The sequence below is a fragment of the Camelina sativa genome, chromosome 10 (assembly GCF_000633955.1).
Source record: "Camelina sativa cultivar DH55 chromosome 10, Cs, whole genome shotgun sequence".
Classification (NCBI taxonomy): Eukaryota; Viridiplantae; Streptophyta; class Magnoliopsida; order Brassicales; family Brassicaceae; genus Camelina; species Camelina sativa.
This window is the reverse complement of record NC_025694.1, coordinates 11,280,312-11,305,745: the sequence shown is the minus strand read 5'-3', so window position 1 is coordinate 11,305,745 and position 25,434 is coordinate 11,280,312. Positions and strand designations below refer to the sequence as shown.

The window sequence follows — 25,434 nt, the reverse complement described above, 5'->3', positions numbered from 1 at the left end:
ATATATATATATATATATATATATATATATATATATATCTCCTCATCCAAATCTCCATTTAAGAAAGCATTAGAAATGTCTATCTGACTAACAGACCAATTCATCTTAGATGCCATCACAAACATCAAACGAACAGAAGCCAACTTAGCAACATGTGAGAAGGTCTCCTCATAATCCAAACCCTTCTCTTGTGTATAACTTTTTGCAACTAATCTGGCCTTAAACCGTTCTATACTTCCATCTTTAAAATACTTGATTGTAAAAACCCACTTACAACTAATAGCGTTCTTGTTAGGAGGTAAACTGCTCGAACTCCAAGTGTTAGTCCGTTTCATCGCACCAATCTCCTCCTTCATTGCATCACACCACACATCATAACCCTTAGCCTCTGAATATCTTTGGGGAACAATGTCGTTAGTGATGGTATTAATGAAGGCACAAAAAGGCTCAGATAGATATGAATAAGAAATATAGTTGGAGATAGGATATGGGATAGTACTAGTAGAGTTATAACAATGAAAGTCCTGCATGTGTTTTGGTGGTTTTCTTTGTCGATGAGATAGAGACTCAGAAGGAATCACTATCTCAGAAGATGTCACATCTTGATGTTGATGTGCATCAGAGGATGTTTGCTCTAGAGGCAAAACATCGGGGATAGCATGAGAATGTAATAGAGGAAAGAAAGTTCTTGAAACATCCGTGATAGTGGATGAGACAAGAGGAAAAATATCCTCATGAAATATGACATGTCGTGAAATTAAAACAGCATGTGTCTCCAAACCTAATAGCTTGTACCCTTTATAACCACTAGGATATCCTAGGAAAACACATGCTTTAGCTCTCGGTTCAAATTTATGTCTAAGCTTAGGAGAGGTAGAACTATATCATAAACACCCAAAACTCTTTAAAGAATGATACTCTGGTGCTTTACTAGTTAACTTCTCAAAAGGAGACTTGTTTCCTAGAACTGGAGTGGGTAATCTATTGATTAAGAAAACAGCTGTTAAGACACAATCACCCCAAAATTCTAAAAGAACATTTGATTGAAATAAAAGAGCCCTAGCAATATTTAAAATATGTTGATGTTTCCTTTCCACTATAGATTTTTGCTCTGGAGTTTCTGGACAAGAATGATATGACATGATGCCTTTTTCAGAGAACAATGCATTGAACTTCAATTCATGTGCATTATCAGAACGCACAGATTTAAGTTTTGTTTTGTATTGAGTTTTAATCATATTAATAAACGTGGGAAAGATATGCAAAACATCAGATTTCAGTTTCATCAAATATATCCAAGTGGCTCGACTGTAATCATCTACAATAGTTAGAAAGTATTTATAACCATCTTTAGTTTCAACCGATAATGGACCCCAAGTGTCTATATGTACCAATTCAAATGGAGCATTACACAAGTTCTGTCTAAGTTGAAATGGTAAATGCTTTTGTTTAGACAAATGACAAACTGATTTCTCTTTATTTCCTTTCATATTTTTCAGACTCAATACATTAGAAAGTAACTCTATCTTAGACTGAGAAGGGTGTCTAAGACGTCGATGCCGTATAAGTGGATCAACAACGACACTAGAACAAACAAGAACTATAACAGACGGTGAGACAATACATTTTAAAGAAACAGTATGAGTAGACTCATTGAAATGCAAAACATATAAATTCTCAATCTCAATCCCTTTTCCAATCATCAACTCCCGTGTAAGATCCTGAATAAGGCATTCATCAGATGTAAAACTCACTTTAGTGTTCAAAGTTTTAGTCAAAACACTAACACTAATCAAATTAAATTTGAACTCAGGAATATAAAGCACATTATGCAGAATGATAGTATCAGTTAATTGAATAAAACCTATACCCACTATTCTAACAGTATAACCATTAGGAAGAGTAACAAAGGTTTTATCTAAGGGTTTATATTCTACATAAAGGCTCCTAGTGTGAGTAACATGGTGAGTAGCCCCTGAATCAATTACCCAAGCTCTAGGAGACACAACTGGTTCTTTAGATAATGAAGATACGAGCATGTCATAGTAAGCATTGGAGTATAGTGACAGGAAAGTACCTGAAATCTGTGAGATTACAGGGACAAAAGTTGAAGTCGAAGCACAAGGATTAGGAGGTGTGGTAATCGTTGCAGTAGAGGTGTGAAGCTTGGAACTCAGATACGAAATCACACTTTGAATCTGATCAGTAGACATCTCTTCACAAGTAGTCTCCACATTCTCCTTCTGATCCATTTGAGATTGATATTGTGTAGCAGCAAGGTTTGTAGTTCCAATGGTTTGTGATTTCTTCCACTTAGAACCAAAACCCGGAGGAAAACCATGGAGCTTGTAACACTTATCTGCAATATGGTCAATCTTATGGCAATGGAAACATTTTGGTTTCTGAAAAACATTGTGTGCTAAGAACACCTTTGACTGGCCAGGAAAAAAGTTTGATTGAACTTGGAAAGCAACTGGATTAGGGATATTACTTACTGTTGATCCTCCCACAATCCTCTGACTCTCATCTTGATCAAGCATATTGTATATCTCTGTCAGACTTGGTCGTGGCTTCATATTCAGAATCTGACCACGTATATTAGCAAAATTATCATTCAGTCCCATAAGAAACTGTATGATCTTACTTGTCTCAGCTTCTTCCATCAACTCCTTGACATGGTCGCAGTTACACTTCTTAACAGTAGTGAGCTTGGTATTTGCCAATTGTTCCCAAAGAGTTTTCTTCTTGGTGTAATAGGCTGACAAATCCAAATTTCCCTGTTTCAGTGTGCTGATTGCCTGTTCGAGCTGATACTTCCTTGGAAGATTACTGACTCTAAACCGTAGAAACAAACCATTCCACATTTCAGCAGCATCATCGTAGTACAAGATGCTATCATATATCTCTTGGTTGACAACATTCAGTATCCAAGCCTTAACCATATTGTTGCATCGACTTCATATCTTGAATATTTGACTATCAATCTCTGGTCTAGGAAGCGAACCATCAACAAAGCTAATCTTATTCTTAGCATCGAGGCTCATACGCATAGCTATAGACCAGTTATTATAGTTGGATCCATCAAGAGTATGTGAGACTATGGAAAGACCTGGGTGATCCGATGCGTGCAAGAAGAAAGGACTATGAGCGTTGATGTACGACTCAATATCTTCAGAAATCATGGTAGATCTGCCGCGAATCGCCGTAAACTTCGGATGTGGTGTCAACGCGATGTCATCGTCCGTTAGATGTGAGGATCCAGCTCGAGTCTTCATCGCTGAGTAATCCGACTCCGGAGAAGCGTTGCGAGCAGTCTTCTTCTTCTTCTGTTTCACCATTGGATGTAATCAAAGCTCAAATCTACAATTTGTATGAAATCGGAAGCTGGAAACACGAATCTCCTCCGCTTGAGCTCAAAATTTGCACAAATTTGGAATCGTCACACCAAATCAATGAAGAAAACAAGAATAATCTGGAAAAAAAAGACGAATCAGAGATCAAAACGAGCTTGAAAATGCTCTAATACCATATCAGTAGAATCAGAATCGAGAGAGAAAGATGAATAAACTCAGATTCTCATTAATCATCAAAAGAGTTTGTTACAAGATCTTTATGCTGTATATGTGACCTTAACCGGTATTAACTAAACTAATCAATCTAAATTAATCTAATAAACCGGACATTCCAGAGCCGTTAACTGACTTACTATATACAAGTATACTCTCTAATAATATAGCTCAATGGACTATCCATTGTAGGAGTTGGAGGGATATTATGGGATAAGAGTCTTATTTGGAAAAGTACTCGAAGCAACGACGTACATGCAATACATTATGGTTCCGTAGTGTAAAAGCCGAGACTTGAGATTCGAGATATTCGAGAACTATAAAGGTGTACTAACAACATTGAACTCTTGAGTCAGTAAAAACGTAGATGTTGGACTAAACATTTTTCTATAACGTTTATTAAAAAAAATTGAAAAAGTGAAATAATTTGAACAGTCGACGTTTCTATTTGAGTCGTCATTATTTAGTTAATTAATTTCCCAAAAAAATACCTGGTTCTCACCTGATAAACCCGGTTCCGTGGAATTAATTAATTTTGGTTGAGAACAATATCTCTTATGGCGGGAGAATTGCCTTCTTTTGACTATTAGGGTTCTTCTAGTAATATCTCTCTCCGTTCTAATTTTGGGTTTAGATTTCAATTTTTTTTTTGTAATTGTTCCGCTGCGAAGATATTAGCGAATTTGTGGAAGAGAAGATGTCGAAAGAGACGAAGGGTAACAATAATACTAGCAGAGTGATGAGTAGCTACGGCGGTGGCTTAGAAGCAAACACCTTGGCCATGCTTGATTCCACCGGCGCCAAAGACAGTCGCGACGCTAACGAAGATCGTACGTTTTCTCAATTTTTATCAATCTCCGTCTTCGTTTCCGCTTTTTACCCTTTGCTTGGTTTACTCTATTGATTCGTTGAACGAAACCCTAGGTTTGCAGTATCTGGAAGCTGTTCGTGCTGCTTCACTTGTACCCGAAATTGGAATCCCTCCAACCAAGTAATTTACTCTGCTTTTAAGAAGTTTCTAAAGAAATATGAAGTTTTTGCCTCGAAAGACTCATGATTTTGATTTGGGGTTTTGTTAAATTTGAAGCAAAATGTACCAAGCGATGTTTAGGATATTGAGATTTGGAAGAACATTGGAACTTATAACAGCAAGTTTCCAGCTTTTGACACAATTACATCAGGTTCTTAGATGTTCTGTAGTTTCTTTTTTTTTTTTTTTTTTNTTTTTTTTGTTGTCTCCACAATTTGTGTAAGTTTTCATTGTTTTGCTTATGATTTTGTTTTTTTTTTCAGCGGTTTCCTTGGGTTTATGTATCTGATTCAGCTGATCAGTTGGAAATCGTTGACGAGGTCCTTGTTACAAAAGCTTTGATCTGTTGTTCATTCTTAGTTATGGTAGGTATGGTTGATTGCATTTGTTTGTTAATGGTTTTTGTATGGCAGGCTTGGTCACCGTTTAATTTCGGGTCTGACTCTGATGTTGATTCTGATGGTAAGGAATTATCAGTGAGAAGCTTATGTAAGGAAGCTTTTTGTTGGTTCTTGTTTAGTATAACTGATTGCTTTTGTGATTTCAGTTTTTCAACAGCTGATTCAAAACATGAACAAAGGATTTAATGAGTCTGAGGAATCGGAATTAAAGGTTGGTTTACTTGTTTCTACTTAACCCTGTTTTGCCTAGCTCTTTTGCAGATAAGCTTAACAATTTGGTAGACTTTTTCACACCTCTTGCTCCTTTTATTTGGAATTCTGTAGATCCTGGGAAATAAGTTACTGTTCAAGTATCTTGTTCATGTTCTTAAGTTGGATTTTACACCACGAAATCAGGTGTATAAAGGTACATATAGAGTCTTCATAGTTTTAAGATATCTCTTTATCTTGTGTAATCTGAGGACAATTTTAGAAGCTTTGTGTCCTTCCGTGCTCCAGAAACCAACAACTGGAGTCTTTTAAAGGAATCCTCACTGAATCTACTTCTGGTACATCCCATAATCAATGGCTCATAAACTAGTGTAGTCCCTTAACTTTATCCGTGACTTAGTGTTGTGGTTCCATTTGTAGGCTTCAAGAAAAGTGAAGTTCAAACTTCTAATGAAAGATTATCTATCAACGATGTGTGCACCCATTGATGCTGATGAAAAGTCTATCAGTTTGGTAGAATTGCACAATGGCACACTTTCTGCTATGAAGGAACTTCTAGTAATGGTTGTAGGTTATGTATGACCAGAGTATTAAAGTTACTATATTTGAAATTCTCTTCTCTCACATTTATGTTCCTTGTTTAGATCATGGACCTTGATGCATCAAAGCAGAAAGCTGACTTAGAAGGGATTACCTCTAGAGGAGATGGCGTAAGGTATTCAAATCTCGGCCTCTCTTTTGAATTGTGTGTTTCGCCATGTTTGTGATCCATTTTGGTGCAGGACCCCTGCAATGGAGATCATTCTTGACGAGCTGACTTATGATGGATACTTGCTGTCAAATTTTCTTCAGGTAAGAGACAAAATCACTTTTTGAAACTCTTTGTGTTGTCTGAATTCTTCTCTGCGGTTCTTGAGTGCACATTTTTCAAGCAGGTTTTCGACGATCCTATATGGAAGCTAGAGATCGTTCTCCAATACCTCACCAAATACATTCCTAAGGTTTGTTGATAATCCTCTGATTTCTCTTTGTTCATCTTCTCCAACAAATGTTGTTCGTATAGTTAATTCTTTGATTGTTCACTGTTGAGAAAATTTATCTTTGGTTGCAGCCTTCTGTCCGTACCCGAAGATCAAACATTCCTCAAGCAGAGGGTCAACAAAGACTAAATGGGATCTTAAAGACCTTTTCAAGTGGCACAAATTCGAAGAACATTACTAAAAAGATAGGAGCTGACATTGTTCAGATCCTCATCGGACATGCCTTTCTGGTAATAATGAATGATCTTTGTTTCTCCTTTCAGATTCTGAGTTTTTTTCTTTGCTTCCTTGTCCTAATTTGATTAATTATCATCAGGCTCGGCTCACATTCTCTAACCCAAATGACGGAGACTCTATAACAGAGATATGCAATAGTATCACCTCTGCATTTACTAGTCTTAAGCAAGTAGATCAGTAAGCAGCAGTTTCTTTTACCCTCAATTCATTTACAATATATAGCTTTCCTTTGTCCAATCAAAAGCTTTCATGATTCTTGCAGGAAAATCGAGATTTTATCGTTTGGGAAAGAAGTGTTGTTTACTGCTGGAATGATACTCAAGGCAAAAGCTTAAAGCATTAGGCATCTAGGGACCAAGATTTTAGCAAGCAAATCTAGAGGCTTTCATTGGATTAAAAGCAAAGAAGTTACATGCAATGTAGGAATTAACAGTTACCGTCCAATGAATTATGAATGTTTTCCTTACCAAAAAAAATGAATTATGAATGTTTCACAGATACAAGAAGTCAAGATGAGTGATTTTATGATTATGTTGATGCCTTTGTCTCATTCCTGCAACAAATTAAGACTTGCTTAAGTAACAAATCAATGACTGATAAAGTTTATGCAAAATATATTTGCTTACTTGGAAGATTGAGGTGAGTCGAGCTGCATCGTGACTGGACCGTCGTTTACAAGACTGACCTTTTAATATGATTAAAGTAATGTTATAAGCAAGATAACTTGTTTTAACCACACAAGTCAATTTCAATGGATTAAATTTGACTATAGGAAGGACTAATCTCTTACCTGCATCATAGCTCCAAACACACCATCTGTTTTATAAAGAAAAGAGTTAACCAAATCAAGAAGACTGAAGAAAAATGGTGAAGCCTTTGATCAAGAAAGATCAATGAGAGTGTGTATTAGTAGTACCTTTTACAGCATCAGGATTATATGCTTTCTGGAATTTCTCGACTAAAGAAGCGTAAAATGGTTTTGCTTTATCAGGTGGCATTGCGACATGAAAATCGGGTTTGTTACCTTTCAAGAATCCGTAGAATGTAAACTGACTAACTGTATTAACAACACAAGATCCAAAGATCAGAAGCAAGCAAAGGACACAAGTCTCAGTACATTGATCAGAAGCTAAACCTTTCTCTAATCAGAAGGTAAAGCATGATAAACAGATTCATTACCAAGTAAAACTTCATAATTCCTCTGCATTACCTGCACAAAACCGCATCCAAGTTTTTTTCTTTTCCTTTACTTTTCAATTTCATAAACGAATTCATTGAAAAAAAACTGTTAAAAGAACTCACATTTTGGTCCCATCCTTTGCCAGCGGTTTCATTAGTGAACAGTCTCATGTTTACAACTTTTCGACATCTAAAAAAAATTGTTTAAATGTCAGAATCTTTATAACCAAACTTTAAATGGAAGAATTAAGCTAACGGTGATATTTTTGTGCAAGCTTACATGTAATCAGCGTCAGAATCTGTATCTGATTCATGGATTCCAATTAAAACCAAGAGACCAGGGCCAATCTCCGATACGATTCGACCATCCACAGTAACAGAGGAAGATGAGACTCTCTGGACTACAGCTCTCATTGCTCTGATCTGATAATTCCGACGGTGAAGTCGCTGACTTTGGTGGCGGCGATTGCGGCGGAGGAGTAAAGGTGAGAGCTTGTTGAGGAGTAGAGTTGTGTGAGAAGAAGGAAACACAGAAGCAGCAAGACAGTTCATTTTCTTGCAATTGATATAGATAGTCCTCCTGATGAAGGATGGTGAACATATAACCGAAACTAAACCGAACCAAATTGAATTTTTTTGAAATTGAACCGAATAATTTAAACCAAAGGCCTAAATTAGAACCGAACCTGTAAATCGCCGGTGAGCGCCTCACCGTCACCGTGAACATCCAGAGAAAAAGGCATAGAAGAGAAATAGGCGACATACTCAACTGAAACAACCGAAGAAGCCAAAAGCTCTCTGGGAGAAAAAAAGATGGCGTTTTGGAAACCAGGGACTGAGAAACCTCGTTTCGAAGATGATGGAGAAGGAGGCATAGTGTTCATGTCCAACAATCTCGCATCCTCTTCTTCTTCTAGGTATGCCAGCTTCTTCTCTCTTGTACTCGTGCTTGTTCTGCGGTTGTTTATAACTGAAAGGTTGGGAATTTGTAGCTATGGGTATGCGAATATAGAGAAGCAAAGACAGAGATTGCCAGTGTACAAGTACAGGACTGAGATTCTCTATTTGGTGGAGAATCACGCTACCACCATCATCGTTGGCGAGACGGGCAGTGGTAAAACCACTCAGATTCCTCAGGTTTCTTCTTTGTTCTTTGTTCTTGGCTTATTTTTTAGAGGGAAAGCACCTAGCTTTGCTATTTTCAGGGTTCTTAGACCAATAGGCAAATTTTGATAGGAGTTAAAAGGTTGAAAATTTGGATGGTAATAGTCACTTGCTGACAAATGTGCAATGTAGCTAGAGAGGCATAAAACTTGTTCAATTTCTCAAAATCCTGCAATATTTAAGCTCACTAGCTGTTTGCCCGCAAGTGTTGATGCCAATTTGTTTATCATAATTTGTAGTACCTGAAAGAAGCTGGATGGGCTGAAGGAGGCCGAGTTATTGCTTGCACACAGCCTAGACGTTTAGCTGTGCAGGTTTGTTTTCTCCTCCTCAACCAAGCCTTACAGCTCAAGTTTTACGAGTGGTGTCTCAGCTCAAGTTTGGCAATTCGTGCTTGATCACATATACTCTTTGTTTTGTAATTTGCTTAGGCGGTTTCTACAAGAGTGGCTGAAGAGATGGGAGTAAATATTGGGAATGAAGTTGGCTACACAATTCGATTTGAAGATCATACAATTTCCGTGAGACTCTTCCCTTAACACTCTTCTGCTTTTCCTTAATTGTATGGAGTATTCTGATGATACTTACAAAGATCTTTTGCTTGGTTAGAACAGGGTGTGACTAGTGTGAAATTTCTCACAGATGGGGTTTTAATCCGAGAGATGATGGAGGATCCTCTCTTGTCAAAGTATAGGTAATGATTTTTGTTGCACTGCATAATCTCGTTCAATTTATATTTTTGGTTAGTAAATGGAGCTGGTTAACCTTCTCTTATCATATGTGTCATTTGTGTAGTGTTATTATGATAGATGAAGCTCATGAGAGATCTATTTCAACTGACATTTTACTGGGTCTCTTAAAAAAGGTATAGCATTAAAGACATAGACTTCATCAGATTTTTTTGAACTCTTTAGTTTCCAGTTTGCTTTTCTCAATTCCTATAATTTGTTAATCCCAGATACAACGTCGCCGTCCTGAGCTACGCCTGATTATATCGTCCGCCACAATCGAAGCAAAAGCCATGTTCAATTTCTTCAATTCCAGGTTCTCATCTTACTCAATGGTTATAGTTCTATGCCCTGGAAGTCTCGGTCTCTTGAAATCACTAATACAATATATATTCTTATACACTATGAAAAACAAATAGCAAAAAACGCCATGCGCCAGAAGGTAGTGCCCAGGGACCAAAGTTGGAACCTGCAATCTTATCTGTCGAGGTATATTGTAACTCTAATCTTGCTTAAGAGTATTTTTTAACTCTGATTTCTACGTGATAATTTCTGATTCTTGTTTTTGTTGGTTAAATTTTCTTAGGGCAGAGGCTTCAGTGTGAAAATTCACTATGTTGAGGAGCCTGTCTCAGATTACATCCGATCAGTTGTTTCAACGATATTATTGATAAATGAGCGGGTACTTTACTTTGGTGCTTTATAAAAATCCAATGTGTTAAACTCTTGTAGTATATTAGTTTCCTTGGGCTGTTACCATAAAATTGTATCTTCTTGTGTTCAGGAGCCACCTGGGGATGTTCTTGTATTTCTTACTGGTCAAGAAGATATTGAAACTGCAATTAAACTTCTTGAAGAAGAAGCTCATAGCAATCAAAAGAATTCTTCAGGTATAATAAATGTATATGTTACACATAAATAAGATCGTGTCAATCAACTTTAGCATTTGCCTTCAGTTTTTCAGCACTATAATCTAATTCACATTTATTTCAGGCCTGCTACCTCTGCCACTATATTCGGGACTTTCTCGATCAGATCAGGTTGATTTTTGTTGCAAGGCTCCAGACAAGCTAAACTATACTTTTTGAGAGTATTTGAAAACTTATATGACGAGATGTTGTTTTTCTCGTTTCTTTATATTAGGAATTGATCTTTACTCCAACTCCCAGAGGAAAGAGAAAAGTGATACTCTCAACAAATATTGCAGAAACATCATTGACTCTGGAGGCAAGGTTTCCTCATTAATGTCTTTTCGTTGCAAGTTTTTTTCTCATACATATTGCTGAAACATCATTGACAATAAACTGTTTCCTTTTATTTGTTCAGGGAGTTGTCTATGTGATTGATAGTGGTTTCTCGAAGCAAAAGTTCTATAACCCAGTAAGTCCATCTCCATTTCTTTTATTGATATCTTTTAGTTCCGTCCTTTGTAATATATTGGACATTTCTGAAACATATTAACATTTCTTACCCTCACAGATTTCAGATATCGAAAGTCTTGTGGTGGCACCAATATCCAAAGCATCTGCTAGACAAAGGTCTGGTAGGGCTGGGCGAGTCCGACCTGGGAAGTGTTACAGGTAACTCTCTTTCCGTTTATAAAAGTGACAGAATTGTGTCTTATTTAATGGTTTAGTGCTCTTTAGTCCTCTTCCTAATATATATTTTTCTATGTAACTAGGCTTTACACTGAAGATTATTTTCTCAACCAAATGCCTGGAGAAGGCATACCGGAGATGCAGAGGTCGAATCTTGTTTCTACTGTAATACAGGTACAAAGAACTCACAATTTGGGATGTGTTACACAAAACTATAGATTAGTTTTTTTATTCCAAGCTTTTCACCTTTTCGAGCATGTATAAAACCAGATGAGAAGTTCTTGTTCTAAAATTTTCGAGCTCTGTTGATTTATCTTTTCAGCTAAAGGCTTTGGGCATAGATAATATATTGGGTTTTGATTGGCCTTCACCTCCATCCCCACAAGCAATGATCCGGGCACTTGAAGTACTCTATTCACTTCAGATCCTTGATGATGATGCAAAACTCACATCGCCAACAGGATTCCAAGTTGCAGAACTTCCACTGGTACTTTTTCTTCTTAACCTTGAGTTACTTATAAAATTCATTTGCATTCTCTACAGCATTTTTAAGTCTCAGTTTTGTCATTTTTTGCTAGGACCCAATGATATCAAAAATGATTTTAGCTTCAAGTGAGCTTGGTTGTTCAGATGAGATAATTACAATCGCTGCAGTTCTCTCTATCCAAGTAAAGGCTCTTCACCCTTTTTCCTCTGCTAAACGTTCTTCTCTATAATGCAAAAGAACCTTATTGCAGATGTAATGTTTTGCTTTCCATTTGAACTATGGATTTGAAACTATATGATGCAATCTTAATATTGTTTATATGCAGTCCGTTTGGGTCATTGCTAGGGGAGTACAGAAAGAACAGGATGAAGCCAAACTGAGATTTGCAGCTGCAGAGGTATATATTGCCACATAACTATGAGCAAACTATATCTCAATTTTTTTTTTTGACTGAGTAATCATCATTGTTCTTGTCTATTCAGGGTGACCATGTCACATTCCTGAATGTATACAAAGGGTTTCTTGAGTCGAAAAAGTCTTCACAGTGGTGTGCCAAGAACTTCCTCAACTACCAATCCATGGTGTGTATAATAACAGGTCTTCACAGTTGGCATTTTAGTCCTTATCTTCGGGGCTCCAATTTTTATTTGTTTTTGTTTCCTTTGGCAGAAAAAAGTGGTTGAAATCAGGGATCAACTCAAACGGATTGCTCGGAGATTAGGCGTCACCCTGAAATCATGTGACGGAGACATGGAGGTAGGAAATCATACCACCTTGCTTCAACTGAAAACAATAAAAAAGGTTGCAGGTTTTTAATGTTACTTTATTTCAGGCTGTGAGAAAAGCTGTGACTGCAGGGTTTTTCGCTAATGCATGCCGCTTAGAAGTAAGTAACCCATTTCCAAACCTTCAATTTTCTGTTTGTACACATCCTTTTCGGTTTTTTAAAGAAATCAATTTTTTTTTTTTTGTTGTTGTTGTGATAATTTAGCCACATAGCAATGGGGTATTTAAGACCATTAGAGGCTCTGAAGAAGTTTATATTCACCCGTCATCTGTATTATTCAGGTTAGTAGTACTTGTTGCTATGGTTCTAGCAAAAACCTCAATAACATCACAACGTTTGAAGATCTTTCTTTTGAATGTGAAAGCTTATTTGGTATATCTATATACAATCTTCAGGGTGAATCCAAAATGGGTGGTTTACCAATCCATTGTCTCAACAGAGCGTCAATATATGCGGAATGTCGTAACTATCAATCCTTCTTGGCTGACTGAAGTTGCTCCACACTTTTACCAGAACAGGCAAAACGCTATGTCCTTCTAGTTAACAAAGCCTACCACCAGCAATTCAAGACATAATAACAATTGATCCTGACACCGTTTCTTGATAGTTTTGTAGCTTTATTATTCAATGCAAGAAATGTTTGCAGATGCAAAACGAAAAAAAAACAGAGTTCTATTGAGTCTATGATTTGAACAACTCAACATAATGGATAAAGCATAGACTCTATATTCAATCAGATTTGCCTGTTTATAGTTTTGGTTCTTCTCACCGTTTACAGAGTAGGAACAGTTAAGAAAAAATGATCACAGAATTGAATCTCCTATTCAGCTGAAAATCTCGGCGAACTTCTCAGAAACTAGAACTCCTGAATCGATAGATTCCAGTGGATCTTTCCTCAGACGGTGCCTTAAGCAGTTAGGGATAACTGTTGCAACATCATCTGGAGTAACTCGATCTTTTCCTTTGAGAGCTGCAAGTGCTTTTGCTGCTCTGTTAGTCACAATGTCTCCTCTCAACCCGTCCACATTAAGCTCCGAACACACCCTAGAGATCTTCACCTTCAACTCCCGATCAATCTGAACTGAAGAAAGATTTGCTCTAGCAGTTGAAATCTGGTCTTGAAGCTTGTCCTGCTCGGTTTTGTAAGTTTCACGGAAGTCCTTTGGGTTGCTATCGAAACGAGCTCTCTCTTCGACAATCTTGACTCGCAAGTCAGCATCTCTAACCGTCCCTACTTGCGCATGCATTCCAAACCGATCAAGAAGCTGTGGCCTAAGCTCTCCTTCTTCAGGATTTCCTGAACCAATCAAGATAAACCTAGCCGGGTGAGAAATCGAAATACCTTCTCTCTCAACCGTGTTCCAACCAGAAGCAGCTGAATCCAAAAGAACATCAACCAAATGATCATCCAAGAGATTGACTTCATCAACATAGAGAATCCCTCTATTGGCCTTAGCCAACAAACCAGGCTCAAAAGCTTTAACACCTTCTGTCAAAGCCTTTTCGATATCAATTGTTCCACAAACTCTATCTTCTGTTGCACCCAATGGAAGATCAACCATATTAATCTTAGTTGCAACAACCGGAACTTGCTCTCCTCTTTCGACTCTCTCTCTTACCTCAACACCCATGAACTCAGGATCAATCGGATCAGAGTTATAAGGGTCACCAGCAACTACCTTAATCTCAGGCAACAGATCAACTAATGATCTAACAGTTGTAGATTTGCCAGTTCCTCTATCTCCCATAATCATCACACCACCAATCTTTGGATCAATCACATTCAATAGAAGACACAACTTCATCTCATCTTGCCCTACAATAGCTGCAAATGGATAAACCGGCCTAGCACTCTTCTTTGAATCAAACTTCTTCTCTACCTAAAACCCAAAAACCACCATTACATCAACAACAATCATATGTACGTTCCTAACTTAATAAATCAAGAAATTTTTTCTAAACTTTTTGTGAAAACATCATCAAAAAATATGCATACATACTTGTTCAGTAGAGTTGATTTCAGTGGCTACATTCATAACCGAGACATGGTAACGAGACCTGTTCTTCTTTGGCCTTATTTGGATTCCTCCATTTAACTTACTTCCACAAATTTTCCCTACAAACAAGAATCCAACTCACTTCGTTTCGGGAATTATGAAAACAGTAAGGTTTCAAGTTTTCGAGAGATTTTTTGGTTTACCTGGTCTGAAGCAAATGGGGGAGGTCGAAGGTGTTGAAGAAGAAGAAGAAGAAGAAGAAGAAGAAGAGAGCGAAGGAGCAGCCCAGATTGCGGAGGAAGATGTTCCAAGAAGAGACGCCATTTTTGTGTGAGCTCAGAGCTTCTGATTGGCTTTTTTTTTTTTGTCCTTAGGAAAATTTGGTTTCTATTGGTTTATGTTTGCTTCCTCTGTGGTCAGGTCAGGATAAGAAGATAGATTCTCTTCTCTATCTCCTTTTTTAAAAAAAATAAATAAATAATTATTATTCAGCCCCTTTAAAACAAGAATATTGCAATTTTACTCAACTTTTTCAAATTATTATTGTTAAGAAAAATGTAGAAAGGCCCAAATCAAAATCATTCGCTTCGTAGCCCAGCTAATTTCAAAATCTTCCCCCTTCCGAGTTCCTCCGTCGGCGATTTTTCTCTCCGGTGCCTCCGTCGTCTTGTTCCCGTTGAACGTTTACCGTTAGCGCGTACCTCAGATTCAACTTCAAATCGATTCAACCGGTAAGAAACTACTCTCGCTTCTCGTCGATTGAGTAGAATCTCTCACTCTTTTGCGTTGTTCTGGCTTTCGATTTAGTTGAGGTTCGACGATTTGACTATCGTTGATCGTAATCGATGAACGTTTCTATGTTAGAGGTATCGATTGTGTGTAGAAATGTTCGATCAATGTTAAGACTGTGTTTGATTTTTCCCTTTTGATTCTGTAACTCCTAAATTTATTTTCGTACTGCTCGTTCTTCCTTAAAATAGTCTCGAGTGGCGTCTCCTTGCCTAAAATCTACGAATCGTCTGGTTTGTTTTGGCTAAACTGGTGTTGAATCTCAGAATTTGATCTCTGCTACTGTTCTTCTTCGTTTATATTGCTTCTCGGATAATCACACTGTTTGATTTGTTACTTTCCTCAGTCTCTTCTCCTTAACTCAGACCTATGCGTCATAGCTCCTTAGTGATAGTTTTAGAAGATTTTTAATGGAACTTATGATTTGTGTGATAACATTTGTTCTTCTATGCTATATTTTAGTTTGTGACGCAGCGTGATTTATGTGTTGGTAGCATTGTGTTCATCACATAACATAAGGTACTTTCGTGAGTGATTGCTGAAATGATTTTGATGGTAGATTTTTTCCATTGCAGTTGATTGTCAAGAGGAATACTGAACAGATTTTGCCATGTCTGCATCTGCTAAAAGAAGTTCTACAGATACTCAGGAGAAAGATCTAATGCTCGGTATGGTTTTTCAACTGTTTAAGAGTTGGTCTCTATGATCCGAAAGTTATTGAATCCAAAAAAATCATACATATATGGAATTTCTAGTGGAAAAATTACCATCTAAGAGTGAAATCATCAATAGACTTTCTTGATAACTTGATGTTAAAAGCTTTACATCAGAAAGATCATGCACGCTATCTTTCAGTCTTCTTTATTGTTCTATTCCTCATTTTTTGGCCAGCTGTGAATTTTTGTGGCGTAGATAGAGACCATAAGATGTTCCCATAGCTAAAACAGGTGATTGAATAGTCCGTTGTCTTTTAATTCCATGGTTTACCTGCAGACAAAGACATGGAAAAGGACACATGGAACTTTAAGTCAATGACGGATGATGATCCTATGGATTTTGGCTTTGACTCGCCAGCAAAAAATAAGAAGAATGCCTTCAAGCTGTGAGTGTAACCTATGTGATATACATCCTAAACCATGTTTGCATCTAAGCGAATGTAGTTCAACATGGAATTTTTCCTCTTTGATCATGGATGACTACTCTAAGTTGCTGTTGCTTGGCAACAGGCCTACTGTCTCATATGGTTCTGTTTCTGTCTCTTTCTCAGGGATATGGGTTTCGATCTAGGTGGAGATTTTGGAAATCTATCATCATTCAAAATGGACATGCCAGACTTTGATTTCTCAAGCCCAGCCAAGAAAACCACAAAAACGAAAGAAAGCTCTGATGATAAATCTAGTGAAAATTCAAAACAGAAAAAGAATCCATTTGCCTTCTCTTATGATTTTAATGCGTATGAGTCCACTAATAAATCAATTTTCTTTTAAAATCTATGTCTTCTGAAATTTACTTAACACCATGTTTTTCTGCAAGCAGGTTAGACGACTTTGATCTTGGTTCAAGCCCACCACTGAAGAAGGGAAACAAGACTATGAGCACGAACATGGATTGTGAAGAAATTTCTGCAAAAAGAAAGATTGATAAGTCAGACGATTTGGACTTTGATCTAGACTTATCAATAACCAGACAAGCTCCCTCCAAGGCAAAGACAGATGTTCAGGTAAAAGCTTCAGCTGAAAAAGAGAACCAAGGTTCCAAGACTACAGCTACTATGGTTGTTGATAGTAGCACACACTCTGATCAAGCTACATTAGAGAGCATGGAAAATTTGGAGGCGGTGGAATCACCTCAAGGTCCAAGTTTAAAAACCTCAACAACTCATACAATGCCTGTGCAACCTCAATCCATAAACACTTCACCGTTGAAGACATCATGTTCAATGGTTGAAGAAAAGGATGAACCACGTCCTTTAAATGAAACCGCAGCACCCTCGCCATTACATGCTTCTGAGACTGCACATACTGCAGTAAGCAGAGGAACCAGTCCAGGTATCCATGAAATCTACAGGCCTGGCACAAAAGAAGACTGCGCTAAAGATCTAGAACAGAATGCCAATAATAAAATGATTTCCACCATGGATTCAAGTTATGAGAAGACTGAACAAACTTCAGCAAACATCTCATCTCAGCTTTGTTCAGACAAGATAGAACATCAACAGGAAGAAATGAGTACACATACTCAGGCAGAAATACCGGATCACACAAATGGAACACTCTGTGATCCAGATCGTAGACGTTCTCTAACAACTTTCTCAGGAAATATACCACCAGGCACTCGTCCAAACCAAAATGCCCAGGTAGAAGATTTGAGTGGAAAGCTACCTCTGGATCCATCCCACAGGTTAGAAAAAAACAAAACAAACTTCTTCTATTATACCCCAAAAATTCATTAGGTACTTTTGTCATTCTGCCAGTAAACTATGAAGCTGAAATAGATATCTAACTGCTGTATTCCGTAAACTGAGTGCAGTGAGCTAGGGATCAATAATTTGAGGGCCATGCAAAACAAAGACTCCGGACTTATCAGATCCAAGTTCTTTAAGAAGCCAGAAAAACCACAATCTCATGTGCTGGAGTCCTCTTCAATTCAATCAGAGATTCAGCCAGTTGGCCGAGAAAGGATTGGATCGAACTTGATCCCTTCAAATGATAGGAGGTAGTATTTGTTTTCTTCGTCGTCTGTGTAACTATTTTTTCACCCTTTCGTTTCTCTCCAATATGCAGACATGATACTAAAGATGCGTTACCTGGATCCAAAACTAGATCATGTCCGATTGAGCTTGTCAACACAGATTCCGAAAAGAATGCAGCAAATCCTAATCCGACCAGGTAATGTTCTGGGCTTTTATATTCAAGCATAAGAATAAGCTTTTCTCTTTCTTTTAAGATGATATAAGGGAGGGAACAAATCCAATTACTTCTACCAGCAGTTCCTATGAAAAGAAAATCCATAAGGACCATTCAAATTCCAAGACTGTAGAAAATGTAGCTGGGCAGATGGATCATTTAAAGCTGCAAGCCAAAAATACAACTAGAGAGAAGTCCATCTTGCAGATCAATATAAGGTAAGATAAACTCATTTTCATTCACTTGTTTCCTATCTCTTGCCATGCTCCCTAAACAGGTTATAACCCCATGTGACTTATTGTGTATAAACTAGTAGCGACTAGCCGTTAAATTTTATCTTAGGAAGTTGTATTAGACTGTTATGTATTAAGCTTCCTTGCATTTGGATTTTTTCACAGCTCAAAACTTGATGCTTCCAGCTTGACTCAGAAGCTAAGCAAACATTTGAGTTCTGGAGCCGAATCTTTGCAGAAGTCCAAGATTGTATCTCTCGAAAGGCCTAAACTTGGAAATATTATATCTGATCTTCGTGCAGTGAAAACTCAAAGGTACAAATGGAACACACAACAGTTTCTAGTATGGAATTTTACGATAACATATCAATTCAAATTCCGTAATCTCTTCCACTATAGGACAATTGGAGTAAATAAAGACCAAACGAGTTCTGCGGTGCAACCAGAAGTTGGCTCTTCCATAAACAAGGAAAGAATTACTGAAGCGCCAGTTGAAAAAAGCTCTGAGATTCAACATTTGGCTCCTAGGGACAAAACACAAATCCTGCACTGTCCATCTTCTTTAAAGCGGAAAGCTGATGAGGTTTATTAACTCACATTTTCGATGTTCTTTCTCCATGAACATATCTGGAGCTCAAGTATAAGTTTTTACTTCCACAGGATGCAGATAGGTCATGGAAGCCACAACTTAAACGTTTTTCCATGTCTCCAAGAGAAAACAGGTTTCTTGTTTTGTTTATCTAACCAAATCTTTAACCTTGCTTCATTAGTTCTTATATAACTGATATAGCTGAGATTGCTCAGGAACGTTGAGGAGCTCACACATAGAGCTGTGCAAGGAAAGGTTAGAATCACCAACAGATCTTTGATTATTGTTATTAGGACAAGCTTTCTGTGTTGAGTTTAATTAACACTTGTAACGCAATTGACTTTCCAGTTCTCAAGCCAAGAGAGTAGAATAGATAATAATACAACCAAAGAGCTTGTCAAGGAAAGTCCACGGACTAAGTCTCATTACCAGAACATAAACATGGCAAATCTGGAGATCCCAATCACGGAGAATGCTGATAACATAGAAAAAGCTGAAGCATACACAAAAGAACTCGACAATGTAAGTCTCTATAAAAATAAACAGAGGTTGCAGAGCCCTCATAGACTCATAGTAGATACATTTCTAATCTTTTTAGTTATGCCTTTTTGTGCCATTTGCAGATCTGCAACATTCTGAAGAAGAAACATGAGGAAGCGAAAGAGTTACTTGTCCGTGCTGTAGTAAACAACAATAAGCTGCTGATGCTCAACCATCCTTTATATGAAGACAAGATATCCTTTTTATTGTCCTTTTAATGCCAGTGTTAGATTTGGTCTATGTATAGCCAAAATAGACTCTTTTGTGTGTTTTGCCTTAATAATCAGAAACATTCGTCTGGTCCAGAAGTTTGCAGCCAAGTTGACTATATAAGGGACACATAATGAACACTCAAACAACTGTTGCTAAAAGGTTAGAATCATGACCCTTCTCTGTTTTTCAGAAACTATCTCAAGAGATTTAACCTGAAGACTCAAGTATACACCAATCTGTTCAGTTCTTGACCTGATGGCATGTTCTATTGACTCGAGTTTATAGGTTCAGTGGATTTACACTAACACGTCCAAACGTACAGAAAGGTTGACGTGATATTAGTCCAAGGTAACTCAACCCTCTTTTCTCATTTTGCTGGATAATAAAGAAAAACACCGTTAAATTGCGGAACATATTAAAAGTTTGATGGTTAACTGATAATGAATTAGAATTGTGTTAAATCGGGTGTTTTTTCAATTGTGTCTCGCATCATACACGACTACTACGCGAGTTAGATGATTGATAAACTTATACAATTTGGTTAGGATCATTTCAAAATGTAAATGCAACACAGAGATACGTACACACATACGTACACACTGACACACAGTGTATGTATATCTAGGTCCCAAACCAAGTACATTCATTACATACGAAAAACTATATGGGCTAATGAAGAAAGCCCAATAATATTATAAGTCTTGTTGAGTCCAGTTTGATAAAATGAGTTTCTAAATATTTTTTTTTTAAAACCCGTTTTTCAGTTTTTCACTCTTCTTCTTGGCGCACATCCTAAAACCAAGTGGCGCGTAAAACGGTAAAGCGCCGTCTGGTCTCAAAGTCAAAAGTCAACACTTCTATACCAAAATGAAATTTTCGAACCAAAATAGAAAACAGAGAATCTTCTTAGTTCCCTCCATAACACAGAGCTCTTTTTTTCAAGTTTCAGGATTTTAGAACAATTCTCAAAATCCCTCCACAAAATGAAAACATCAAAAATCAAATCTCAGATCCGTCACTTCCAAATCTGGTTCAAAGTCCCTCCTATTCACATTCTTCATATACATTTCCTCAGTTCCTCCTTCTATCCTCAATCCACTTCTATCTCTCTCTCTCTCTTTCTTTGACTCTTCTCTATTTCTCTCTCTGCTACATCAATGGCCTCTTTTGATTTAAAGCCTCAAAACGACAACAAAGAGAATGTCTCACCTTCAAACATGGCCACGATATCTGCCAAGCCTATGGATTCTTCTTCATCCATTGATAAAGACAAAACCCAAATCAGAATAAGAAGAAAGAGATCTAGGCAGCCACTTCGAGATATCACCAATCTCTTTGTTTCGTCATCAACATTGTCCTCCACGTTTGTGATTCGTCACGTTCCCTCTTCGCCATCACTATCACTTGATCCCAAATGCATGAAGAGAAGATCTTTTGTTGTTGGTGTCAAGGCTGCTGCTACTTCTTCGAGCTTCTCTTGTAAAAAATTTAGATGATTTTCTTCTTTTCTTTTCTTTTGATTTTTGGAAATTGTTGTTAATCCTCTAGATGGGTTCTTTTCCTTTTATGAAATCTGTATCAGAATTTGTATTAGGGGTATTTTATCAATACCCTGTCACGCATTCATGTCCCGACACAAAATTTATTTCCATGAGTATACTGGTTGTGATTCTTAAAGATCATATGTTCAATATCAGTATAGTTTGTATCCCTGATCAACAAATTGGACTCGACGCATTATACATGTGAATGTGATCTGATCTGGTTTGGTTAATAACATTTGAGATGGAGATAAAGTTAGTAATTACTGATTGCAATTACCATCCAGCTATATCATCGTCTTTTCGATGGCCTGTCCAGTGAAGGTGATGACATAGAATTATAGACCGTGTTATATATATACATTCACTCTCTTGTATCTTTTGTAAAACTCTTCATTATAATTCTTTTTTCTTCTAGTTTATCTTTTAAGTAAGTGATAGTCACCTAAAAATGTGAACCATTAAAATGGGGAAGAGTGGCATATATATGACACACAGAGAGATAAGAGTATTTTCGTTATTTTCCAGATATTTTTCGGCTAAGTGTATTGCCACTACATCACCTTCATGCTAATCCTTTCCCAATTTTTTTGCTATCCATTTCTCACAAGTAAAACACTAACTCACTAAATATGTATCCATTTAAAAGAAATAAGTAAATTCCTTTTATATGTCATCATTGACTAAACCCTAAAACATACATAAATGTCACCGCGAATCCACGATGCTCTAGCTAGTGATTTACCGATGTGTTGCATAATATTTTGGACAATCAAAATTTGCACACCATTGATGATGAAATCTGGATCTGGATAAGAAAACTATTCAGTTAAAAACATAATTGCAATGTAAGAAGTGTGATTGGTTCGAAACTTATCCTTTTAACTAAATCACTTAAAAACCTCGACTTAGTGGAATCTTAAAGTATACACTACCACACGTCCTGACAATTGACAAATGTAAAAATACAGATTATAATATCTTTACTCGAATGGGGTTGAAACTTTTTTGAATATTCTTCTTTGTAATGAAATCTCCTGATGAATCAAATGTGTAAATAGAAAAATAGTGAAAATGTCCAACTCCACCAATCCAAAACCAACACGAGACACATAAGAGCTCTCGCCCTTTGACCTCATTTTTCATATTTTACTCCTTTCCTTTTCTATCTTATTGGATTTTCATGAATCACCATCCTCGTCCATTATCATTACCTCGTATATTATTCACTCTCTCTCTCTCTCTCGCACACACTCGCACACGTATTATTATATAATGTGCGCATGCACATATTATATATAATGTCACTGGATAGGGACGGTCGAGTTATAAATATATGGTGTAAGGTTTGGTATTCAATAGTTTTGCTTTATCGACATAATTATTTATTTAGTACAGATTAGCACTTGAAGCCGTCGCTTATCGCTCTTTTTTATTACATAAGATTCAGTTAGTTTTGATGATGTAATTACAGTAAACGATCGTATAAATGGATAAAACTCTTTATCTTCAAGATTCTTATTTGAATAAACTACATTTCGATAAGGGTTATATTCCTATTTACTTTTGATCGTTTATGTTTCGAGATTAGTATATTTTGTTCATAATCTCGGTGGTAACAAATCAGCGAGTATTCAAAATGAAACGATCGCATGCATGACTCGATAAGGGTTTGACAAATATCGACACACAGTGAAAAATAAATCTTCCAAAAGAGGTTCGATTGGGAACTCATATGTTCAACAAAATTTCAGATACGCTATTGCTTTTCTTTAATTACCGGCTTATTTTTTACTCTATTGAATTAGACTGCAAAACGCATTGTAACCACTATGATATATTCACCTAGTTCTTTTGGGGGAGGTTTAGAGACAAGGCCACCTAACAAATCAACAAGTGTTTAAAAATGAACCGCACATGAGTCTAAAAAAGGGCTTGGCCAATCCTAGACCCTAACACAATATGCATATATTAAGCTGTCGATTGTATTAAATATTTGTACTATAATGTAATGCGGCGATCTTTATAATTCTTTTGTACTATTCAAAGCACCAATTTGCATTTTGCAAGTCGGAAGAGTCACTTTGCTAAGCTGGTTACGGATTTAATATGATTATTGTAGATGTTTTTGGTAACGAAGGAAAATGTAGGCAACGAGATAAACTGTCGTTGGTGACAACTGATAAGATCCCACATCGGTAGAGATAGGGGAGAGAGTAGTAATATATAAGTGCTCATGGGTTCCTCTCCTCATAACCTAGGTTTTGGGGAGACATTAAGGGCCATGGGCATTATGAGGCCATTCTCTCATATGCAACTCTATCAATTGGTCCGACCTACCGGCTCGGTATGGCTAGTATGGGCGAGGGTGCGGGTATAGGCTGATGTGAAGGCCGCCTGTATGACCCGAAGCCGCTAGCGCCGAGACGTCGCTACTTGATGGGTGGGGTATTGATAAGATCCCACATCGGTAGAGATAGAGGAGAAAATAGTAATATATAAATGCTCATGGGTTCCTCTCCTCATAACCTAGATTTTAGGGTGACATTAAGGGCCCATGGGCCTTATGAGGCCATTCTCTCATATGCAACTCTATCAACAACTCACGCTTGCACTTGCCATAAGCAACCAAGCCCTAATCTAGCTAGAACCACCACAACTAGAAACCCTTCAAACAAAACTCTATAAATAGAAACTCTCCATAGATCTCTTCTTTCCTCATATACACAAATACACACCACGTGAACTACTTTCCAATTACAATCTCTCTCACACACTCTCTCTCTCTATCTTCCTCTTATATATTTTTCTTTTCTAAATATAGCAACTAATTGTAATGGCTAAGTTAAGCTTCACTGTATGCTTCTTGTTGTTTCTTCTGTTATCTTCTGTCGCCGCTGGAAGCCGCCCTCTTAAGCAGGCACCGGTTGGGGTGAAGGTTAAAGGTCTAAGTCCTTCAAACGAAGCTACGAGTCCGACTGTAGCGAATGATCAAGCTGCGGGTAGCAGCAGTAGCCACGGGAAATCTCCAGAGCGGTTAAGTCCAGGAGGACCCGACCCACAACATCATTAGTTATTTAGGGTTCCCTTTATAATTAAGAGTTGTTTTCCATTTCTTCGAGATATGCATTTCTTATCAATAATTTGGTTGCAATGATTCTGTTTTTGTTTTGTAATAAAATTGTGAATTTGTTTGTAAGATTATTACAAAATTTACAGTTTTTTTTTTCTTTTTTTGGCAACTCCAATAATAAAAGAATTTACAGTTCTATACATTATTATTCTATTCTACGTTTCGTTATCGTACGTACGTTAGATATTCTAAAGTTTCGTTATTTTACGTTCCAGACTGAAACAAAGACCATATACATTTTTTTTTTTTTTTCAACCTTTTGCTTTTCATTATTATTTTGTGCCTTTACAATACATATAGCAACGTCAGTGTGACGTTGATTTAGATGGTCCTGCATGCAATACAAATGATTCTGTCTTATGATTATCTCGTGTGTTTGTTTATATGTCGATTGTGACTTATGTAATGTTCAAAACAAAAATTAAACAAACAACTATAATATATATATATATATATATATATATAGATGTATACAGTTTTTTAACAGATGAAATAGTAGAATGGACGGAAAGTTCAATTACGGCGTGGTCGATCTAGATGTGTCAACAGTATAGAATGATCGTGACTAGTAAATAAAAGTTCAAACTGTTGAAATAAACGACAACTTCTTCTTTTTTTTTTTCTTAATTAACGACATTTAAATATTGGATGCAACCTAATTACATATATCTCTGATTTCTTTACAGCAAGGAACTTCTTTTGCAATTAAAAAAAAACAAACAAAATTTATTACATCCAATTTAATTGTAGACACTTAAAATAAAATCATTTTTGATAGATGCTTTAGTTTAGGGCTTTTTAAAGAAAAACGTTCCAAATGACATTTTCTCAAGGTTACAACCCGAGAATAAAGTTACAAAAAATTCATTTAGAGGGGGCAAAACCCCCTCAAACTAAATTAAATAAAAGTTAGCTGATTTTAACAGTTATAATTTATTTTTATATACTTTTCAAACATTGTAAGAAAATGGATATATTTATATATATATATCAATTTTCTTTTGGTTTTAACTTGAATTTTTCAAAATTATACATGTATTTTAATAATATATGTTTGGTAGATTAT

General features: G+C 36.8%; 7 protein-coding genes across 12 annotated transcripts; 5 read left to right on the top strand and 2 right to left on the bottom strand.

Annotated features, from left to right (window-relative positions):
- On the top strand, positions 4,135–7,015 carry LOC104718470. Of its 3 annotated transcripts, none has more exons than XM_010436228.2 (15): positions 4,135–4,396; positions 4,491–4,557; positions 4,654–4,747; positions 4,860–4,916; positions 5,010–5,058; positions 5,144–5,208; positions 5,322–5,403; positions 5,496–5,545; positions 5,628–5,771; positions 5,852–5,922; positions 5,990–6,059; positions 6,143–6,208; positions 6,319–6,477; positions 6,564–6,661; positions 6,747–7,015. In XM_010436228.2, exons 1-15 carry the CDS (start codon positions 4,264–4,266, stop codon positions 6,817–6,819), a joined length of 1,278 nt encoding a protein of 425 aa, XP_010434530.1. In that variant the 5' UTR covers positions 4,135–4,263; the 3' UTR covers positions 6,820–7,015. The 3 variants fall into 3 exon arrangements, with proteins under 3 accessions (XP_010434530.1, XP_010434529.1, XP_010434532.1); XM_010436227.2 differs by having other exon boundaries at positions 5,628–5,774; XM_010436230.2 differs by lacking the exon at positions 5,010–5,058 and having other exon boundaries at positions 4,860–4,961; positions 5,155–5,208; positions 5,628–5,774.
- On the bottom strand, positions 6,911–8,239 carry LOC104718471 (D-tyrosyl-tRNA(Tyr) deacylase-like). Of its 2 annotated transcripts, none has more exons than XM_010436231.2 (7): positions 7,944–8,239; positions 7,787–7,853; positions 7,664–7,694; positions 7,401–7,541; positions 7,275–7,300; positions 7,111–7,169; positions 6,911–7,037 (listed from the first exon to the last, which is right to left on the bottom strand). In XM_010436231.2, exons 1-7 carry the CDS (start codon positions 8,213–8,215, stop codon positions 7,013–7,015), a joined length of 621 nt encoding a protein of 206 aa, XP_010434533.1. In that variant the 5' UTR covers positions 8,216–8,239; the 3' UTR covers positions 6,911–7,012. The 2 variants fall into 2 exon arrangements, with proteins under 2 accessions (XP_010434533.1, XP_019086760.1); XM_019231215.1 differs by having other exon boundaries at positions 7,111–7,164.
- LOC104718468 (probable pre-mRNA-splicing factor ATP-dependent RNA helicase DEAH9) lies at positions 8,356–13,182 on the top strand. The gene is made up of 23 exons (XM_010436223.2): positions 8,356–8,580; positions 8,656–8,800; positions 9,067–9,141; positions 9,259–9,348; positions 9,442–9,521; positions 9,623–9,692; positions 9,786–9,871; positions 9,975–10,044; positions 10,142–10,237; positions 10,340–10,445; positions 10,549–10,595; positions 10,699–10,782; positions 10,882–10,935; positions 11,035–11,135; positions 11,237–11,327; positions 11,476–11,640; positions 11,732–11,821; positions 11,966–12,037; positions 12,123–12,221; positions 12,310–12,396; positions 12,473–12,526; positions 12,632–12,708; positions 12,823–13,182. The coding sequence occupies exons 1-23, from the start codon at positions 8,477–8,479 to the stop codon at positions 12,965–12,967; spliced, it is 2,088 nt and encodes a 695-aa protein (XP_010434525.1). The 5' UTR covers positions 8,356–8,476; the 3' UTR covers positions 12,968–13,182.
- On the bottom strand, positions 13,134–14,830 carry LOC104718469 (magnesium-chelatase subunit ChlI-1, chloroplastic-like). The gene is made up of 3 exons (XM_010436224.2): positions 14,628–14,830; positions 14,428–14,543; positions 13,134–14,307 (listed from the first exon to the last, which is right to left on the bottom strand). The coding sequence occupies exons 1-3, from the start codon at positions 14,746–14,748 to the stop codon at positions 13,252–13,254; spliced, it is 1,293 nt and encodes a 430-aa protein (XP_010434526.1). The 5' UTR covers positions 14,749–14,830; the 3' UTR covers positions 13,134–13,251.
- LOC104718466 (uncharacterized protein At4g18490-like) lies at positions 15,008–20,502 on the top strand. Of its 3 annotated transcripts, none has more exons than XM_010436222.2 (17): positions 15,008–15,155; positions 15,789–15,881; positions 16,207–16,315; positions 16,481–16,666; positions 16,750–17,613; positions 17,743–17,928; positions 17,997–18,101; positions 18,203–18,337; positions 18,518–18,667; positions 18,752–18,935; positions 19,013–19,074; positions 19,157–19,196; positions 19,290–19,463; positions 19,565–19,675; positions 19,773–19,853; positions 19,980–20,042; positions 20,459–20,502. In XM_010436222.2, the coding sequence occupies exons 2-15, from the start codon at positions 15,824–15,826 to the stop codon at positions 19,812–19,814; spliced, it is 2,406 nt and encodes an 801-aa protein (XP_010434524.1). In that variant the 5' UTR covers positions 15,008–15,155; positions 15,789–15,823; the 3' UTR covers positions 19,815–19,853; positions 19,980–20,042; positions 20,459–20,502. The 3 variants fall into 3 exon arrangements, with proteins under 3 accessions (XP_010434524.1, XP_019086116.1, XP_010434523.1); XM_019230571.1 differs by having other exon boundaries at positions 18,200–18,337; XM_010436221.2 differs by lacking the exon at positions 20,459–20,502 and having other exon boundaries at positions 18,200–18,337; positions 19,980–20,102.
- LOC104718465 lies at positions 20,834–21,495 on the top strand. The gene has a single exon (XM_010436220.2). It carries the CDS (start codon positions 20,852–20,854, stop codon positions 21,188–21,190), a length of 339 nt encoding a protein of 112 aa, XP_010434522.1. The 5' UTR covers positions 20,834–20,851; the 3' UTR covers positions 21,191–21,495.
- On the top strand, positions 23,942–24,421 carry LOC109126983 (CLAVATA3/ESR (CLE)-related protein 2-like). Its single transcript, XM_019231010.1, has one exon. The coding sequence runs from the start codon at positions 24,072–24,074 to the stop codon at positions 24,306–24,308; it is 237 nt and encodes a 78-aa protein (XP_019086555.1). The 5' UTR covers positions 23,942–24,071; the 3' UTR covers positions 24,309–24,421.

What these genes read in the sequence shown, in the direction of transcription:
- LOC104718470 (XM_010436227.2), top strand. Translation starts at nt 4,264, where the DNA reads ATGTCGAAAGAGACGAAGGGTAACAATAATACTAGCAGAGTGATGAGT. An exon ending in ACGAAATCAGGTGTATAAAG is followed by an intron (nt 5,404 to 5,495) that starts GTACATATAGAG and finishes TCCGTGCTCCAG; the next exon opens with AAACCAACAACTGGAGTCTT. An exon ending in AGGAACTTCTAGTAATGGTT is followed by an intron (nt 5,775 to 5,851) that starts GTAGGTTATGTA and finishes TTCCTTGTTTAG; the next exon opens with ATCATGGACCTTGATGCATC.
- LOC104718471 (XM_010436231.2), bottom strand. Translation starts at nt 8,215, where the DNA reads ATGAACTGTCTTGCTGCTTCTGTGTTTCCTTCTTCTCACACAACTCTA. An exon ending in GATTCTGACGCTGATTACAT is followed by an intron (nt 7,854 to 7,943) that starts GTAAGCTTGCAC and finishes AATTTTTTTTAG; the next exon opens with ATGTCGAAAAGTTGTAAACA. An exon ending in TGTTTGGAGCTATGATGCAG is followed by an intron (nt 7,170 to 7,274) that starts GTAAGAGATTAG and finishes TCATATTAAAAG; the next exon opens with GTCAGTCTTGTAAACGACGG.
- LOC104718468 (XM_010436223.2), top strand. Translation starts at nt 8,477, where the DNA reads ATGGCGTTTTGGAAACCAGGGACTGAGAAACCTCGTTTCGAAGATGAT. An exon ending in CTAGACGTTTAGCTGTGCAG is followed by an intron (nt 9,142 to 9,258) that starts GTTTGTTTTCTC and finishes TAATTTGCTTAG; the next exon opens with GCGGTTTCTACAAGAGTGGC. An exon ending in CTGCAATCTTATCTGTCGAG is followed by an intron (nt 10,045 to 10,141) that starts GTATATTGTAAC and finishes AAATTTTCTTAG; the next exon opens with GGCAGAGGCTTCAGTGTGAA.
- LOC104718469 (XM_010436224.2), bottom strand. Translation starts at nt 14,748, where the DNA reads ATGGCGTCTCTTCTTGGAACATCTTCCTCCGCAATCTGGGCTGCTCCT. An exon ending in CCCCATTTGCTTCAGACCAG is followed by an intron (nt 14,544 to 14,627) that starts GTAAACCAAAAA and finishes TCTTGTTTGTAG; the next exon opens with GGAAAATTTGTGGAAGTAAG. An exon ending in AAATCAACTCTACTGAACAA is followed by an intron (nt 14,308 to 14,427) that starts GTATGTATGCAT and finishes TTTGGGTTTTAG; the next exon opens with GTAGAGAAGAAGTTTGATTC.
- LOC104718466 (XM_019230571.1), top strand. Translation starts at nt 15,824, where the DNA reads ATGTCTGCATCTGCTAAAAGAAGTTCTACAGATACTCAGGAGAAAGAT. An exon ending in CCTCTGGATCCATCCCACAG is followed by an intron (nt 17,614 to 17,742) that starts GTTAGAAAAAAA and finishes AACTGAGTGCAG; the next exon opens with TGAGCTAGGGATCAATAATT. An exon ending in TAAAGCGGAAAGCTGATGAG is followed by an intron (nt 18,936 to 19,012) that starts GTTTATTAACTC and finishes TTACTTCCACAG; the next exon opens with GATGCAGATAGGTCATGGAA.
- LOC104718465 (XM_010436220.2), top strand. Translation starts at nt 20,852, where the DNA reads ATGGCCTCTTTTGATTTAAAGCCTCAAAACGACAACAAAGAGAATGTC.
- LOC109126983 (XM_019231010.1), top strand. Translation starts at nt 24,072, where the DNA reads ATGGCTAAGTTAAGCTTCACTGTATGCTTCTTGTTGTTTCTTCTGTTA.